General features: G+C 36.7%; 1 protein-coding gene across 2 annotated transcripts in view; it reads right to left on the bottom strand.

Moving 5' to 3' along the window:
• Sptlc3 (serine palmitoyltransferase long chain base subunit 3) overlaps window positions 1-19,302 on the bottom strand; it is a 139,220-nt gene that overhangs the window by 85,368 nt on the left and 34,550 nt on the right. For both annotated transcript variants that reach the window (XM_015476042.2, XM_048811319.1), the window contains exons 3-4: window positions 4,678-4,832; window positions 3,916-4,064 (exon numbers count right to left, since the gene is read on the bottom strand). In XM_015476042.2, coding sequence (XP_015331528.1) covers window positions 3,916-4,064; window positions 4,678-4,832 — 304 coding nt within the window. The remainder of the gene's footprint in view (window positions 1-3,915; window positions 4,065-4,677; window positions 4,833-19,302) is intronic.

Here is a 19,302-nt window from a genome sequence, read left to right as displayed (position 1 = left end):
AGGTGTATTTATCTTTATTATTATTTTTATGATGTGCATCTTTTATTCTGTTTAATGATTCATAAGTGAAGCTTAAATTGTGCTTTGTTTTCTGTTCATATTTACACCATGCATTCAGTCCATTTGTTTATTTATTTTTAAAGTTTCATCTTACTCTTTATTTGAAACTCAACTCATGTGAAGGAAGAGCAAGTAATTATGCATTGTTTTTGCCTTAGGGGTTGCTGCGCTCTTTTCCATTCTTAAACCAATTTAGTCAAATAAATATCTTCTACGTAGAGAAGAATTAAATTGTTTTTGAATATAAGGAAATTCAAAGATCAAATGTGGAAATGTCTTGCATAATAGGTATTACTTATTGTTGTTTAAAAATCAGACATTATGAAAAATTTGCACAAAATTCTCAGTCCCAGTGCTGAAAGTCTAAAAGTCTATGTAATTTTAGAATCCTTTTGCAAATAGTTCTTCTAGTGACTTTCCAGCCACCATGAAAAGAGTAAATTGAGCTCAGTTTCTTAAAACTTTGATAAGTTGTTAGGCCTAGAGTTCTCTATTGCATATCTTGATGTCACTCACAAATTTCTAACCTTTCACAACACTTGAGCAATATTTTTAAGAGAAACTAGACTGTCACTATGTAGCTACTGTTAAACTTGCACATGTAGCACATAATTTGAAAGGGAGTTAGCCAAGATCCAGGAGCATCAGAGAAAAAAAATCACCAGTAGAAGATATTAATTTTAAATATTTTAGATATTTTAAATACTGGATTATTACTCCAAAATACCATTTCAGTCTGTCTCATAGTTAGGATATGAAAACTATGCATTTTCTTTTATTATCATCCTGCACAATGTTAAATTGATCCACAAGAGGATTGAAATCTCCCTTAATTCTGTATTCCATTATTTTTTAAGGTGTATTTAAATAAAGAGCAGTACATCATTTCACATCTTGAAAATGGCATTTGCATTTCTCTATGTGTATTTGTGGAAATGTATCATTCCCGGATTTATTTTTGGCCTTAGTTCTAACAGGCGTGGGTTTCACAAGCAACTACTTTCTTTTGGGGCTTTCATCACTTTTTCCACTGGCCTGGCCTCCTCTTGGCCCCTAGGGGTGTGGTGCTGGGGGTTATTGTTAGTTGCGGAGCAGGCTGAACAAATGTTGGCTGCAGGGTAGCCTGGCCACTCGACCCTCACCCGTCTGGTTCCTTATCGCTTGTTGGCCTCAAGGCTGAACACTCGACCCTCACCTGTTTGGCCCAATGGAAACCCACATCTAGCCCCTGCCCTGTCTGCCTGAAGACAGAAGATGACATTCTTAGCAACTACTGTATGGTCCAATCACTGTACACCAACAAAGCAGCTTAACAGACCCAAAGACCCCATTAGATTTTGGCTATAAAAACTCTCTCCTGTGGGGACCCCCTCTCTTGCTCTCTCTTTCTTCTTCTCTCACTTTTGCTCTCTCTCTCACTCTCCCTCTTGTTCTCTCTTTCTCTTTCTTCTCTTTCTCTCTCTCTTGCGCTTTGTTCCCCCCTGCATCCTCCCCCCCCTCTTTTATCAGACTTCTCACTTCTCCTTCCCTTTTAATCAGACACTGCCACAATAAAGATGTCTTGGACGCTCTGAGTGTCATGGTCACTTTCCTTTCAGTTATAGCAGGGAGGTAGGAACCAGGTATCTGGTTAAGACCTATCTTTATACTTTTCATCCTTTGTAATAACTTTAATTTAATAATATTTTATTTTAATTTACAGCACGTAGTTGAGTTTGGGTTTGGGGGCCAAATTTCAATCTTTTCCATTTAGTAGGCAAATCTGTTGTTAATCCATTTGTGCAGTTAAATATTTTCTTAAGACTCTAAAGCACATGTTTTCCAAGAGTTACTTGAATTTCTTAGAATAAATGTCTTTTGGAGTTCTGCTATTCCAAATTGTTGCATGCCATGTTAAGATTATTATTTATATTGCAGAATACTTTCCAAGTCCCCTCTTATTTACTCACTTCTTGACTGATTGCTTATCTTTATGTTTCAGTCTTTCTATTTGTCTAAAATTTGTGTGGGTGACTTCTCTTTTGGGTCTGTCATTATGCACACTTGGAAACTATTGAAATCTCTTCTTGGAACTTGACCTAGAGTGTTGCATGAAGCAGGTAAATACAAAAGATTAGCAATTCAAAAGTATTAGTAGGCAGAGAAAGAATTTAGGCTGTGATCAGTAACAAATGGAAACTTCATTTCTGCAGAGTTTCTCTGGGTTTGCTGAACCCATGGAATCAGGGATCCTTATTCCATATCTACTTTCCTTTGCAGGTAAACCATAGCCAGTGTCAAACTGCTTTCCTTCAGATTCTGCCAGCTGTGATGGCGGAGTGTTCTATCTCACTGAGTGGAGTGGTCATCATCTTTAGGACTCTATCTTTTGCCTGGTCATTATGAACCTGATACTGGATGTCACCAGCACCAGAAGAAACATTCCTCAACGTTTCTTACTTGTGCCTCTTATGGCTGGGGTATTATTCCATTCTCTCTCCATCTCCAAATGGGGCATCATAGGTGGGTTAGCACCAACCATGCTCCCACAACCCACCAGCATCCTGTTATATCTCCAGCTCTCATGCTAAGAAAGCTTTTCTCTGTCTTTTTTAAGAAATCTGAGCAACCACATTAAAACTGGAGCTTTGGCTATTTGTCAAATGCTTGCTTGAATAAATAAAGTTACGTTGTGCAATTTGAATTATTTGTTCTACTGTTCAAATAATTTTTGATCTTTAAGCCCTTATACTAATTATCTAAGAGGGGCATGTGATTCATTATTCATTAATGGTAAATCCCTTTTCATCAGACTTCTCACTGATTCTTAGTCAGGTTCGGACTAACCTGGGAAATTTTGCATTTGTCCTCATGATGGGGAATCATAATAGTAGAGAAAGCTGAACTAGACTGAAATATAGGATGGTTAATGAACCACTTGGACACATTACTTAGATAACATGATATTCAGTTTGTTTTAGAAGATGGGAAAATACCACCTATGCTGCTTACAGTACAGGAAGTTATTATTTATTTTTTTAAGGGGGGTACCAGAGATTGAACTCAGGGGCACTCAACCACTGAGCCACATCCCCAGCCATATTTTGTATTTTATTTAGAGACAGGGTCTCACTGAGTTGCTTAATGCCTCACTTTTGCTGAAGCTGACTTTCGAACTCGTGATCCTCTGGGATTACAGGTGTGTGCCACTGAATTTTATTTTTTAAGGAATAAATGATATGATACATGAAAACAATCACTACCACATACCAGCTATTGCAAAGCATTCTCCAAGAGCAAGTTCACAGTATTTTTTCTCCCTGCAGTTGAGAGGAGTGGAAGTTTCCTTATTACAAATTTTATCCTTTGAATAAGATTTTTATTTATTTTTTGCTAGAAGGTAAATAAATAGGCAGTCTGTGCCATCTTGTCTATTCATATATCATTCATTCATTCAACCCAACATTCCACAAGGCTAGTCCCTCTCCTTATGAAGCTTATGTTGGAGTAGCAGAGACAGGTTATATGTAAACATAAAAACAAGATCATTTGAATCAGTGATGAATGTTAATACTAAAAGTGAGAGAAAGGACAGAAAAGGATCTGTTGGAGGAGGCACAATAGTTGCTATTTTAGAAATATGAGCAGAAAAGTTATATTTTCACTCATGCATGGGAATTAAAACACATTTAATAAACCACCTGGCAATAGCACAATGCTTGAAATTTTCAAAAAGACTCTTATATCCCTTTTGCTCCTTGAAGTTTATAATAGTGATTTGAGGCACATAGTCTAGATACAATCTCAACTTGAGAAGTAGTCACAAGGAATCTGAGACCGGACTGGATGAAATTCCAAAGTGGCGGATGCACATACCCATTTCATGTCTGGTGCTGGCCACACCTGAGCCATATGTTTCTAAAACATCCTTTATTGTCTTCATAGACTCATTGTATTTGACTGCGAGCCCAAGGAAGTTATAGGAGCCCATGTTGATGACATCTTTGATGATTCTTCCAGTAAACCTATAGGGAAACAGGCAAGTGAACACAGAGGACTATCTCATTTAATATTCTCCCAGTGCCCAAGAAACTGGGATTTGGGCCTGGCCCAAATTATATGTTTTCTTTTTCTTTTAAATTGACACTGTTTTCAGCATATCATGGATTATCCTTAGAGGAAAGCAACCCATAATGAAGTGGAGATGAGCATTAGAGAAAGATATCCTGGGTCATGGTGTACTACTCACTCTTGATTTCCCTTGGGCAATTGCTTTCATAAAAATCATGCTCTGGTTCAAAGTCCAACAAGAATTTCTAAAGGAACAAGAGCTGTGTCATCACTGTCCCCATTAAGGAGAATAGAAGGGTATAATTTGACAGGAAAGCTGAAAAGGGTGTTTTCAAGGCTGACTCTGTACTTCTGACACAGGGTTTCACTTTAATTACATTATAAATAAGCCACCTTTTCAAAGTAATTACTGTGACTTCCTCTATTGGCCTCATGAGAGCTGCCAAGGACTAGATGATGAAGACCAGCTACCTTTGTATTTTGGGTTTTTCAGATCTGGTGCCCATGCTAGAATTTCTTGAAGGGATTTTTATTTTTCCACCAAGCCCCTCCAGGTGTCTGCCTCACCTAAATGTCCAGTTATAGTCATCAGATACTCTTTCCACCACATCAAAGTGAGGCCCTGGAGCACTGCAGATGGGCCGGTTCCAGTTGTCTCTGATTCTCATGTAAAGGTTCCGTGTATAAAAATTCTCAAAGTCTTGATACAGGGGCACAAAATCCTGTAACAGAGGTAGAAGGTTAGCTTTGGGCTCTGGGTTTTTAATTTAAATTTATTTAATTTGCAGTTGAGGGCTGAGAGAAGACCTGGGAGAGCCCTGCAAACAATCCATCTGTGGACTTCTGTTTTGTTCTGTTTTGAGCAAGAGTCAGTGGCTGAGGAAACTAATGGGGCCCACAAATAAAACCGTAAGACCTCTCTCCCTAAAGAGCCTGTCCTTTAGTGGGGAAGGGGGTGTAAAAATGTGATAAATAAGGGTAACAAGGAGGACAGCACCATACAAAGCAAGTCCCAGAACAAGTGGTGAAAACAAGGAGTCCCTGCGGTGTTCCCAGAGAGAATTACGGCTGAAGGGGAACAGCAGGTATGTGTTTATGTCCAGACAGTTTAGTTCGCAAAAAAAAATGGTTGAAATGATAATTTGGCTTTAACTGTTTTTGAATGTCCATATTCCCCTTTACCATGTTTTTAGATGAGTGGATGGAATTGAATTATTGGACCTATTGGCAAAACTGCTGATTGGCAGGTGGCTGGTTGTCATATTGCTGAGGGCCTGGAAACTGGGCTGAGAAACTTGTGGGACACCAGCCAAAGCTATAGCACTGTGTTCCTGTATAAAATGTGATTCATGGCTGGAGGGATCTGCAGTCCAGCTGAAGACATGTCTGATTTTCTCATTTGACTTATACTAGTACATGCTAGGCAGAAAATGCAAAAGTCATGACAGTGGTCTAAGCAGGCATTCATAGGATTAGAGCAGGAGCAAGCATCACATCTTGCTGAAGGAATCAGAGAAGCTGATTAAGTGGGAGGGATGCTGAGGTGGCACTAAGGAAGAATGAGGGTATTATGATTAGGAATATTTGGGGAGGATTGTCAGGGTGGATGAGTTTGTATGCTAAAATATGGAGAACATTTGAGAAGAATGAGTAAGGATAATACATCAGGCATATCCTGCCACTCCTTGCTCTGAGCCTATATTGGCTCTTCTTTTACTCCAAGTCAAAGCCAAGGCCCTGATTTATTTGGCTCTGGTTACCTCTCTTATCCCATCCCTTCACTATTCTCTGTTGCATGGATGAGGCTGAAAGGTTACTTTGGCAGAGAAAGCAGGAGCCTTAGGCTTCTGCATGAGGAGTCAAATTTTGTTCTCTAGGTAACAGGGAGTCACTAAATAACTGGGAGTGAGTGTCTCATTTGCTTTCCTATCCTCTTGAGTTCTTTGCTCTTCTTTCCCTTATGAGATGGAGAGCAGATTTCCCGAGGGAACAAAGACTGTGGGAAGGCCTTTCTGGATGATCTTCTTGTGCCACTAGCTAGCCCACTCATTTTCAGAGCTGTTCCTTTCTGCAGGAGAATATAGAGAACACACAAGTCTTTTTTAAAGTCTTTAAATAAAAAATTAATTAATTTTAAAATTCTGATTTGTTATATATGACATCAGAATGCATTATAATTCATATTACACATATAGAGCACAATTTTTCGTATCTCTGGTTGTATATAAAGTATATTCACACCATTTGTGTCTTCATACATATACTTAGGGTAATGATGTCCATCTCATTCTACCATCTTTTTTTACCCCCATGTCCCTTTCCTTTCCCTCCCACCCCTTTGCCCTATCTAGAGTTCATCTAATCCTCCCATGCTTCCCCTCCCAACCCCACTATGAATCAGCTTCTTTATATCAGAAGGAACATTTGGCATTTGGTTTTTTGGGATTGACTAACTTCACTTAGCATTATCTTTTCTAACCTCTTCCATTTACCTGTAAATGCCATGATTTTATTCTCTTATATTGTTGAGTAATATTTCATTGTGTATATATACCACATTTTCTTTATCCATTCATCTACTGAAGGGCATCTAGGTTGGTTACACAATTTAACTATTGTCAATTGTACTGCTATAAACACGATAGCGCTGTGTCCCTGTAGTATGCTGATTTTAAGTCATTTGGGTATAGACTGAGGAGTGGGATAGCTGGGTCAAATGGTGGTTCCATTCCCAGTTTTCCAAGAAATATTCATACTGCTTTCCATGTTGGCTGTACCAATTTGCAGTCCCACCAGCAATGTATGAATGTACCTTTTCCCCCACATCCTCACCAACACTTATTGTTGTTTGTTTTCTTAAGAGCGGCCATTCTCACTGGAGTGAGATGAAATCTTAGAGCAGTTTTGATTTGTATTTCTCTAATTGCTAGGGATGTTGAACATTTTTTCATATATTTGTTGATTGATTGTATATCATATTCTGAGGGGCATTTGTTCAGTTCCTTGGCCCATTTATTGATTGGACTGTTTGTTGTTGTTGTTGTTGTTTTGGTGTTTAACTTTTTGACTTCTTTAAATACCCTAGAGATTAGTGCTTTTATGTGTGAGTGGAAAAAATTTGCTCCCAAGATGTAGGCTTTCTATTCACCTCACTGATTTTTCTTTCATAGAGAAGAAGCTTTATAGTTTGATTCCATCCCATTTATTAATTCTTGATTTTAATTCTTGTGCTACAATTAAAACTACAGAAATTTTTTTCTAAGGAAAAAATTAAAGAAGAGCTTAGAAGATGGAAAGATCTCCCTTGTTTTTGGATAGGCAGAATTAAAATTGTCAAAATGACCATATTATACAGATTTAATGCACTTCCAATCAAAAGCACTATACAGATTTAATGCAATTCCAACCAAAATCCCAATGACATTCCTCAAAGAAATAGAAAAAGCAGTCATGAAATTCATCTGGAAAAATAAGAGACCTAGAAGAACTAAAGCAATCATTACCAAGAAGAGTGAAGCAACAATCAGAGATATAAAAAACTGAGTTGTGCTGTATATATGTAATAAGAATTGTAATAAATTCTGCTGTCATTTAGTTTTGTTTTGAAAATCCATAATGTAAAAAAAATAAAAAAATATAATGTGAAAAAAAAGAAGAGTGAAGCAGGTAGCATCACTATACCAGACCTTAAACTATACTACAGAGCAATAGTAACAAAAACAGCGTGTTATTGGCACCAAAATAGACTGGTGGACCAATGGTACAGAAGAGAGGACACAGAAACTAACCCATATAATTACAGTTGTCTTATATTAGACAAAGGCAACAAAATGTACATTGGAGCAAAGATAGCCTCTTTAACAAATTGTGCTGGGAAAACTGGATATCCACATGCAACAAAATGAAATTAAACCCCTATCTCTCACCATGAACAAAACTCAACTCAAAGTGGATCAAAGACCTAAAAATTAAACCAGAGACACTAAGCCTATTAGAAGAAAAAGTAGGCCCTAATCTCCATCATGTGGGATTAGGCCCCAACTTCCTTAATGAGAATATACAGGTCTTTTATGGCAGGTGGCCATAGTTAAGCCACAGTCCTTTGTGTCACATGACCCTTTGGTACTCAGTGATAATGACATCATTCCTAGGGTTCCCTATGGAAATCCCATTATGGTATTCTGTACAAAGAAATTTCATAAACATACACGGTACTATTACATGTGAATTTGAAACTCTACTGGTTACATTTCAAAATCTCATACCAAATGCATTTTTTCTAAATATCTGTGGTTTCGGTTTTATTATCATTTAAAATGATGAGTTTATGGTAATTATATGATCCTTTTACATTCTCACGGGAAAAAAGACATATTTTTGAGACAAGATTGCATACTCTGGAAAATTATTTGCAAACTATTTCCCCTTTGATTAAATATTTTTTTCAGACTATTTACTGTTCATGGATTATTTCATGTCCCATATGTTATTTGTGTCCTTCTATTCATTTCAAGACTTATTTAAAATGTACCATATAAACTTATTTTTTTATGAGGAGAAAAAGAGTAAAAGTAGGTCTATAGGTAATATTTTCGGGATCTAAGTAGAATTACAGTTTCAGGTTTTTTGATAAATCTTACTCAAAATAAAGCAAAATTTGATTTTGGAGAGAAGGAAAAAACCAAACCATTCTGTCTATAAAATCAAAACAAAGTTAATTTCAGATTTGTAACCCCTGGATTCACAAGGCAGCAGGGATGGAGAGGACACGGATCACAGAACTCAAGTGTCTGCTTGACACATCAGGAAAATCAGACCCAGAAAGAGGAGTGGGTCATCCTCTGGCTTCACTCCCTCTCCCAGAAGAGACTTCAGGATGACCTCAGGATTATTCAGATTCTCTCTAGCGTACCACTGGTGACACAAATACCTCACCGACAATATGTAAAACTGTCCAACATATTTCCAGTCTAGAGCAGGAGTGTCTGTCTACTAGTCATGTGGAGCTCTACATTGATGGGAGGAAACAATGTGTAGCTTCCCCATGTCCTGCTTTATGGAGATACATCATCATTAGTTTCATTTTGTTGCATATGAATTTCCAGTTTTCCCAGCACCATTCGTTGAAGAGGCTATCTTGGCTCCATTGTACATCCTCCCACGATTTTCTCCCTTCTGACTCAGAGATGTAGAATCTGTACCATGTGGAAATGGGCAGTTACCTTTTTATTGAAACACACTCTTTGAGGACAAGTTAGAGGGATTCAAACCTATTGTGTGGGGTCAAGGAAGACTCCCTGCTGGGAATGATCTTCGCATTCAATAACAATGTTACAGATTAGGTACTTGTGCCTCCCTTGTCACAAAAGGTAGGTTTTTTTTAAATCACAGAGGTGTATTTTTGTGTATGATGTAAATACTAACCCAGATCCGATACACAAGTTCAGCAACCTACATAGTCCTGAGATGGACAATTGAGCCTAGGCAGCCTCCTTAGAATGGAAGATCTGGTCTGGGAACAAACTGGCTTGCTTTGGGGCATGTTCCTCTTCTCCCCCCACACGTGGCTTCCTGCCTCTGCTTGGGTGTGTTTTCACTCCACCCCATTCCTGTGAGCAGCAGTGAATTTTCTTCAGGAACAGCCAACACCTCTAAAAGGTCAATGCCCTCTAGTCTCAGACAAGCTTCCCACAGCAATATAACTACACCAGAAAACGAAGCTAGACTTGATATTTCATAGACAGAAACATCGCAGCAGGACATATATTTATCTGTACATTTAATTTATCACTTGGCTTACTCACTATCTTTGTTTATCTTTCTGACACAAATGGATAAACCTGATAGGTAATTCTAGGTCATCAAGACACAACCATTTTGGGGGGGTCAGGTGTAGGAAAGAATGAGTCCAACCTAAAAATATAACCAAAAGAAGGGCTTGATTTCTTCCTCAAGGTGGAAATCATTGTTTTTTCCTACCTTTAAACTTGGGTGGTCGTCTATCATTTTCCAAACATAGTAGATGTTTCCATCTAACTATTGTGGATAATTAGATGAAAAGTCAGAAAACACTGCAAATATTGGAAGTTGGAATACATTCTACTATCGATGCCTTTTTCAGTGAATAGGGCTTGGGGTTTATTAGGAAGTGAAAATAATATATTCATGGTCCAAATATTGTTGCTATATTTGGAAGTAAGTCTCTCTTAATTGATTTAATTACATGCCTGTTAAGTATCAAATAGAATCATAGCTTTTGGAGAAAGAAAGTCATTATCAACACCATTTATTAATTTATGTCTACATTGACACTTCTTTTCTCACCTAATATTTATTTTTATAACTTTACTTCCTTTTGGGAAATATTACCAGAAAGCTCAGAATAATAACAGAATATGCTTGTAATTTTCTTTTTATTAGTAAGGTAATTTTAGTTCTTTGAAGCATGAGAAACTTAAATTAATTAATTAAAATAAATTAATTTTTATTTTAAAGGAAGTAGGTGATGTTATGGTTTGCATTGTAAATATCCTCCAAAGGCTCATGGGTTAAAGAGTTGGTTGCCAGCCTGTGGTGCTATTGGTGGGTAGTAGAACCTTTCAGAAGAAGGGCCGCGTGGGAGGAAGTCATTGGGGTTATGCTCTTGAAAGAATATTTGGAACTGAGCCCCTTCTTCTATGTGTCTCTCTCTGTTTTTGCTTCCCAGTCACCATGAGGAGAACAGCCTTGTACTATGTGCTCCCTGACATGTTTTTCTGTCTTGCCTCAGACTCAAAGCAATGGGACCAAGTGATCATGTGCTAAAATTTCTGAAACTGTGAGTCAGTTTACTTCTAAGTTGATTTTCTTAGGTATTTTGTCACAGCAATGGAAAGCTGATTAACACAGATGGGGACAGAATAAAGATGACAGACTCAGTACTTATATGGATCCTTTCACTCCTATAAAAGTTCTATAAAATGAGATAAAATTAAACATTTAATGAAGCCAAATGTAGATATAAATGCCTAAAAAGATTATTAAAAATATCCTCAATAAATCAGAAGAATCACAAAAGACAGAACATAAATAAAATCTGGAGAAATAAAACCATAATAAACCATAGTTTGAAACATTTTTGGGAAGAATGGTATGAATATAAACTAACTTCAGGGTAACTCCAAGTTGAGAGTGAAGAGCTAGAGTAAGTTGATATTCAGGGAGACTAACTGGGAAACTAGATCCCTTTGCTGGCCTAATAAATAAGTAGCAGTAATATTCTCCGGAGGATAAAGCTTTGTGATGGGCAGTAGAAACTAAAAGGAAGAACAGTGCCTCNAAAAAAAAAAAAAAAAAAAAAAAGAAAAGAAAACATAAGATTATGTCAAACTAAAAATCCTCTGTTCAGCAGAGGAAATAATCAACAGGTGAAGAATCAACCAATGGAATGCTAGAAAATATTTTCATACCATGTATCTGATAAGAGATTATTATCCAAAATATATAATAAACTCAACTCAATAGCAAGGTAACCCAATTAAAAATAACAACCCAACTAAAAAATAACCATAAAAATGGGCAAATAAATCAAACAGATATTTCTCTGTGAAGACATACTAACTGACCATTAGGTTTATGAAAAAAATATTTAGCATTATAAATCATCGGGGAAATGCAAATCTACCACAAGAATATACTACCTCACACTTGTTAAATTGACTGTTATTAAAAAGACAACAGATAACAAGGGTTGATAAAGACTTTGAGAAAGAGGAACCTTATGCACGGCGAGAATGTGAATTGATAACAGCTATTGTGCAAAACAACATGGAGTTATTAAAAAATTAAAAATACAACTACTATATAATCTAGCAATCTCGCTCATGGATAAAATTCCTAAAGAAATGAAATCAGTGTCTATAAGAAGTATATGCATACTCATCTTCATATTGTCATTATTCACAATAGACAAGATATGGAAATAATCCAAGTGTCCATCACAGATAAATGGAAAAAGAAAATGTATATGTACATGATGGAATACCATGAAGCCTTAAAAAAGAAGAAAATCCTCTCATTTGCAACCACATGGATGAACCTGTAGGACATTACAATAAGTGAAATGATATTAAAATATAAATTAAAGAAAAACAAAGAAATGGACCATGGTATAAAGGGAGAAATATTTTTTTTAAAAAAAGACAACAATGTGTACATAAAACATAATGAAGGCAGAAATAAGTCTAAAATGAGTCAACAAAATGATAGGTTTAGTCATATGGAATTGCTAGTATGAGACCATTTTTAGCCTATGAAAGCAGTGGTTTAATATACTTTAAATAATATTTAATGTTATTATAATACAGAAGCTTTAGTATTTGTTTAAAATAAATATAGAGGCTGCTTATAAGAGGCAAACATTCTCTGAAAATTGTGAAGCGTGGAAAGAAAGGAATGGCTAGTGAAGAAAAAGTAGATGTATAACGATTAAAACCAGGCAACAGAGTATATCTTGAAAAGTAATGTATGAGGGAAAATCCACCAAGAACTGGTAGAACCAGGAACTTTTACGTATATGATAGTTAACACTAAAATACATATGAGAAAGGTATTAACACACATTTATTAAAAACGTTTGAGTAGACAAAAAGTAAAACTAGAGGACTTAAGTAACACAATTAGCAAGTGTCTTGAAATAATCACCTAATAGATAACCTATATTTTTTTGTGTGAGACACGAAAAATTTCAAGAAATTTTCATTTATCTATACGAGAAACTATAAAGGAGAGAAATCATTAAAGTGGTACATTTGAGATTAAAATATGAAAATATCAATAGGCTTTCTATATGCTAGCAATAACTAATTAGAAGATGTTATGGGGGAAGAAAGATAATCTCAGTATCACCATAAAAAATTGTTCCAAAACAAGAAATGGTGAAACTTTTATGAAAAAAAAATTATAAAACATTTTTAAAAGAACATTAGAAATACATAAAGAAATGGAAAGAATTTTTCCAAGTGAGAAGACTAAATATTTTGAAGATATTACATGTTATAAAGTTATTTTATAGATTTAATGAATTCCCAATTAAAGTAGCAAGCTCTTTTTCAAAATTCAATACCTGACTAGTTAATTCTCAAGTACACAGAGAAAAAAAATCTAATATTTACTTAAAAACTTACAGTTATCTAAGAAATAGACATATTGATCAATATTTCCTGACAGTGGGTTAAAAAATATTTTTTACTTAAAAACTTACAGTTATCTAAGAAATAGACATATTGATCAATATTTCCTGACAGTGGGTTAAAAAATATTTAGTTAATGATACTGGAACAACTAGAAATATCTTTAAAAATTAGTCCTTGTACTTTTCACAACACATAAAAATAAATCTAATGGATTTGTGTATACATATATAAAATAAATACCTGACATCATAAAAGTATTGACTGAAACTGTAGAAAAATTTATCAAGACTTTAGCTGAAAAAAGGACCTTCCTAAACATGACTAATCTCCCTCTTCTCAAAGATAAAAAACAATAACAACAAAGAGAACATAAAAGAAATGTTTGAATAGCCATTACAGGTTTGGCTAGAGGTCTTGCACCACAGAGCCAGTTATTAAAAGAAATGTTGATACAAATGAGCTGATAATTTATATACAGCTAAATAAAATTACAGGTCAAGAGCCAAGAAACAGAATTGGAAAAATATTTAAAATACTCTCAGAGAATAAATGATTGATATAAGGATAGATAGAGAGAGTACTGCTAAATCAACAAGAAAATTTAATAATATTTTGAGCAAAGAATTTAAATAGACAATTCAGGAAAAATAAGTATGAATACATAAAAATTATGTGAAAAGAAGTTTAGCCTCATTATTACTCAGGAAGATGTGAAATAAGATATGAATAAAAATGTTCTCCCATGATATTGGCAAAATTTAAAAAAAAATAATGTTGATAGTATCAATATACCCCAAATCTGGACAAGGAACCACACTCAGCTATTAATCACTTGAGTCTTGCTCTGCAAGCTTTTCGGAAAGACAATTTGTCAGTTTCTCACAGAAGTTAAAGCATGCATTCCTTCGAGGCAGAAAGCTGCTTCTAGGAACTATCCTAGAATGATGCAATGCTACTCATTGACAAATTATTTACAATAATAAAAAGGGATCATAAATAAATTATGCTACATTTATATTATAGAATACAAACATTAAGGTACTAAAAGGAATGAAGTAATCCTGTATTGGCCTGAAAAGATATCCAGATACATATTATAGTTAGGTTTTAAAAAAAGAAGTTAGTTACACAGCACTGTGTGTAATACAATCTCATTTGTGTTAAGGAAAGGACCGGGTGAATGCAAAGGAAAATAAGTGTAGTGAGGTGCACTAAGGGACTGGGACACAGGAAGTGATTGCTTTTACTCATTATTTCCATAATAAAAGGAAAAGGTAAAAAGAAAAAAGACCAGAGTTTGATAAGTGGCTCTTTGTTAGGGCTGTCATAATCCACCCATTCCACAGCCTGGCTTTTGACCAGTTAATGTAGTCCATCCTTCCCACTATCCTATATTTCCTGTTGCTGAATAAACCAGAGGGGTCTATACTGTAAAAGAAATTAAAAAAAAAACAACACAATTTGACTAACTTTTGAAGGCAACATCAGAAATTATTTGTATATAGGTATCTTCTATGTAACATATTAATTATAATAAAATTATACTGTCAATTGCATTATAACTAATATATAATATATAAGATGTATTATATACATGATGTATATATTGTATGTGCATATTTTACACATACACGTTTTATATATAAATATATATGTATATGTACATATACATATACATACATATATACATATGTGTATATGCATATATATACATACACATACATACACACGTATATATCTCCAAGTCAATTCTGGACTCTCTGTGTACTCATTGTGAGAGGTTGTGATCTCATTTAATTGATAATCCTAGTGTGCAAAATACTTTTAGAACTTTAATATTTTGGAGTTGTCTTCCTAGGCTATGGGATCTGCTCTGATGGATGCACTAATAGATAACCTCCATTTTAGGCCATCAAATATTTGGAACCAACCCTGGTAAGGGAGAAGGGGGATTTCACTGGTCAGTGATTCCTACTGCATTTAAAGGTATTTGTTTCTTTGTGACACTTGAATCAAGGAGTGAGGGAATAAGCCACACAAATACCTGAGGGAGGATCACTCAAGGTAGAGGGAAATGGGAGTGAGAAATCTCCGAGGAAGGTATATGTAGGTGATGCTTGAAGAAGAGTGAGGAGATCCTAGTGTTTGAAGCAGTGCAGAGTAGGGGAGAGTTGTAGAGGAAATGAAATTACAGACACGAGGGGGCTGTATTCTGCAGAGCCTCAGCCATCTGTGGCTCTTTGTCCACATGAGTCGGAAAGGCATAGAAGGGTTCTGTATAGAATTAGGTGTTAAAAGAATAACAGTGCTTGTAAGTTGAGAGAAGGTTGTAGAGTTTAAAAGTAGAAACCGGGTACATAAGAGAAGGTGCTAATGAACACAAACCTGGAGGCAGCAGTATGGCAAAATGTAGTCTGAGATATATATTTTAAACATAGAACTATTATCATTGCCTATAGATTTGATAATATATAAAATGTATTATATACATGATGGAGTCAAAGAGAGAAGTCAGGGATGACTTAAGCCGTTTTTGTCTAGAGCACCTGGACTGGTGAAGTCATCACTGACTGATCTGAGAAAGATTATGAAAGGCACAGGTTTGGAAGGGAAGTTTAAATGCAGAGTTTGAAGGTGTCAAGGCTAAGGGATTGCTGATGAATGGGATCTAGTTCACAGGTGGAGGGCTGGCCTGGAAGGGAGTCCATCCACCTTCTCCATGGGAAGGGAGTAGAAGGTGAAGTACGTAAGCACAGGTGTCGGTAAGGAAGTGGTGGAGGAGAGCCAGCAGGTGGGAGTTCTGGCTTTCTTCTATTTTTTTTCAGTGAAATAGGAAGCAAAATTACTTGCTGAATGTCAATAGGGCCTAGAGGTGTTGGAGGTTTGAGGGGAAAGAAGAAGGTAGTGACTAAATGTACAAGGCAAGGCAGAGTGATCGTCAGGAGGCACTGAGCCACCTTGAGCCTAGTGATGCTGAATTTAAAGGGAGATTGGTCATCTTAAGCAGGGATGTGCATCAAATTGAGGGTGTATCAAAGTTGTGGAATTTAAGCTGGATACAAGGAAGAAAAAGAGAATATGGGGGAGTTTAGAACAGAAAGAGACTAAAATCAAGGGACATAGACTCTAGGGATGAAGTAGAGTAGAGCAATTTGGAGGTGATACTGAAGACAAAAGTTGGCAAAGACAAATTCCTGGGGCAGATCAATAGATAAGGTTGGCACTCATGGTTGAGAATCTCTGAATCTGTATTTTCAACTGCTAATATGGATTGGTTGGCATCCCAAAAGCTACCAAAATAAAGTATAGATGGGCTGGGTCTCCATTTCATGGAAGTGATGGTAGAATAGCTGCACAAGTGAAAGGTGATGAGCACCTAGAGGCTGTGTGAGATGATGCTGTTTTCACCTGATCACAGGTGAATTTCAAATTAGGAATCTCTTGATTAGAAGTGCTCGTCAAAATTTAGTGCATGTCCACATCATCAATGATCATGTTAAAATAAAGGATCTGTTTCAGAAGTGCTGGGCTGGGCCTGAGAGTTCTAACAAGCTGTCAGGTGATAGCACCAAACTGGATCAATATGTGATCCCCAGACCAGCAGCATCACTTCTCTTGGGAGGTTATTTAGAGATACAGAATCTTGGTGTCACAGAATCTGCATTTGAACATGACCACCAGATAACTTGTGTGCCTAGTAAAGTTTGAGAAGCATTATACTAAAGTATTTGGCTGCATGTGAAAATCACCTGGGAAACTTTGCCAATGATTGTTTTGTCTTGTCAGGCAACGCATTCTGCACTCTTAGTGACCAGTTTTTAAAATGTAATACTCCTTTCCATTAAAAAGAACCAGGGATGAATAGGAAAATAGCATATTTCCTGTTTTGAGCAAAAGACTTCAAGATGTGCCTCAGATAGTTCATTAACAGGAAGCAAGAAGACTATTCAAAGGATAAAGAGTCAGTCTGTAGGCATGATTGAGAATAATCAAGTCCCATCAGAAGGAATATAGTGATCACAGTTAGTCAGAACCTGTCACTCTAAAAGGCTCTGAATCCTTTAAGGGTTTCAAATGGGACAAATAATAAAAGATGTACCATATAAAAATGTATGCCATCAATCAATGTGAGCATATTGATTGATGCTCTTAATCTTATAAAGATCAAACAGGGTGGAAACCATTTATTTTGTAAAGAAATGTAAATTATCAATTTATTTAAGGCAGGGCCTTCCCCATATAAAGTGGGTTAAGCAGTTCTTGTAGCAATTTGGATACCTGTTAAAGCATAGGCTGCCCACAGTCCCTCCTTCAGGACTGAAGTACCCATTCTCCTAGTTGTTAGAAGCATTGGAGGCTAAAAATTTCTCTGAGCATCACCTGGGCCTGAAGGGATCTTCCTCAGCCAGGATCCTTAGGAGCAACCCCTATCAATGCCAAAGTTCAAATGCCCAGCCTCCTTCTCACAATTCAGAATGACTCTGAAGAGCCTTCTGTCTTCAGAGCTCCCTGTGGGGCCTTTCCTGGGTCTATCACCATCCTTTGTCAATATAAGATGGATCTGACACTGCCATTCACATGTCAATCCAAGCAAGAAATCTGGGACCTCCCTGTATTTCTTCTCCTATCTTACCTTCCAAGCATTCAGCCACCAAGATTTGATGACTTTCTAAATGTCTCTACAATGAGTTCCCTTTTGATTTCCTTCCTTTCTTCCCTATTTTAAGCACAATGACTTCTTTTCTAAGCTACCATTAGCTTTCTTTGTGGTTGCTTTGTTTCTAGTCCTGAATTGGAATTCCATCCCTGACATGTACTAAATTCTTGAAGTTCATTTTCTTTTCATTTTCTCTCTCTCTCTCTTTTTTTTTTTTTCTTTTCAGACCTGCCCTGGGAGATCTTGTCGACTTCTCTGGCTTTGATTCATGTCAATATGCTGAAGATACACTGAAGTTGCCATGGTGTCCATCTGAGACTTTTCTCTCATGGTCCAGATCTCTATTTTTAGTTGCCACCTCTTCCAACTCAACTTGGTAAAAAAGGAATTGACAAGTTTTCCCCTCCATCTGGATCTTTATTCTCTATTTCTCATCTCAATTAATGACACTACCTTGTGCCCATCTACGTAAGTCATAAATGTGAGTGTGGCCATTGATTTGTCCATCTTCCTAAATTCCCAGGTCAAATCGATAATCTCTAGCTCCACTTCTTCTACATCTCTTGGCCTAATCACCACCCCTACTGTTACTACCTTGGTTTCAGTATAAATTTCTTGCCCAGGTTTTCATCTCTATGTTCACTTTATGCCACCCATTTCTCGTAGTACAGTGAATGATCTTTTTACATATACCAATTTGCATTCTTCTGTCTGAAGTTGTTCAACACTTTCTTGCTGTTTCTACAATATATGTCCATGGCTTATAAAAACCCATTATAGTCCAGCCCCTGCTTGCCTCTCAGTCTTCCTCCTCACATACTCTTGCTCCCACTCACAATACTCCAGTCATTGGAATTCCTTGAATACACAATGCCTTCTCTTACCCTGGACCATCTTGCCCACATACCTTCTCCCTAAAGAATCCCTGCCCCTCCCCACTGGGTCTTGCCTCACCCTTTGCCTTACTGCTTGCTCTTCGGTCTTCAGAACTCACTTCAACTTTCTGTCCCTCCCAGAAGGCTTCACTGAGCAGAAGGTTCAAGTTAGGCATATCTCTTTCCTCCCCCAAAGCTGTTGCTTTTTTATAATTTAGTCTCTGAGTGCAGGAACTACGTCCGACTTGGTTATTCTGGTATCCCCAGATTGTGGCACAGTCCACAGCACAAAAACCCATGCTCAAAAAGAAACTGGCTTGATTAATGAGTGGACACACACCTTGGCACAAGCAATGCCCTCTTTTGAGAATGTTTTCCTTTGCATCCTTGCTTACTTGGCAAACTCCTGCTCTTCATTCAGGCCTCAGCATCATGACTTCATCATTTCTTAAGAGAGTAAAAGGGTAAAGATCCCTGTGAGCCACAT

Source organism: Marmota marmota, unplaced genomic scaffold (assembly GCF_001458135.2).
Source record: "Marmota marmota marmota unplaced genomic scaffold, marMar, whole genome shotgun sequence".
NCBI classification, from domain to species: Eukaryota; Metazoa; Chordata; class Mammalia; order Rodentia; family Sciuridae; genus Marmota; species Marmota marmota.
The sequence above is the reverse complement of the archived record's forward strand: the minus strand, read 5'-3'. Positions and strand labels throughout refer to the sequence as shown.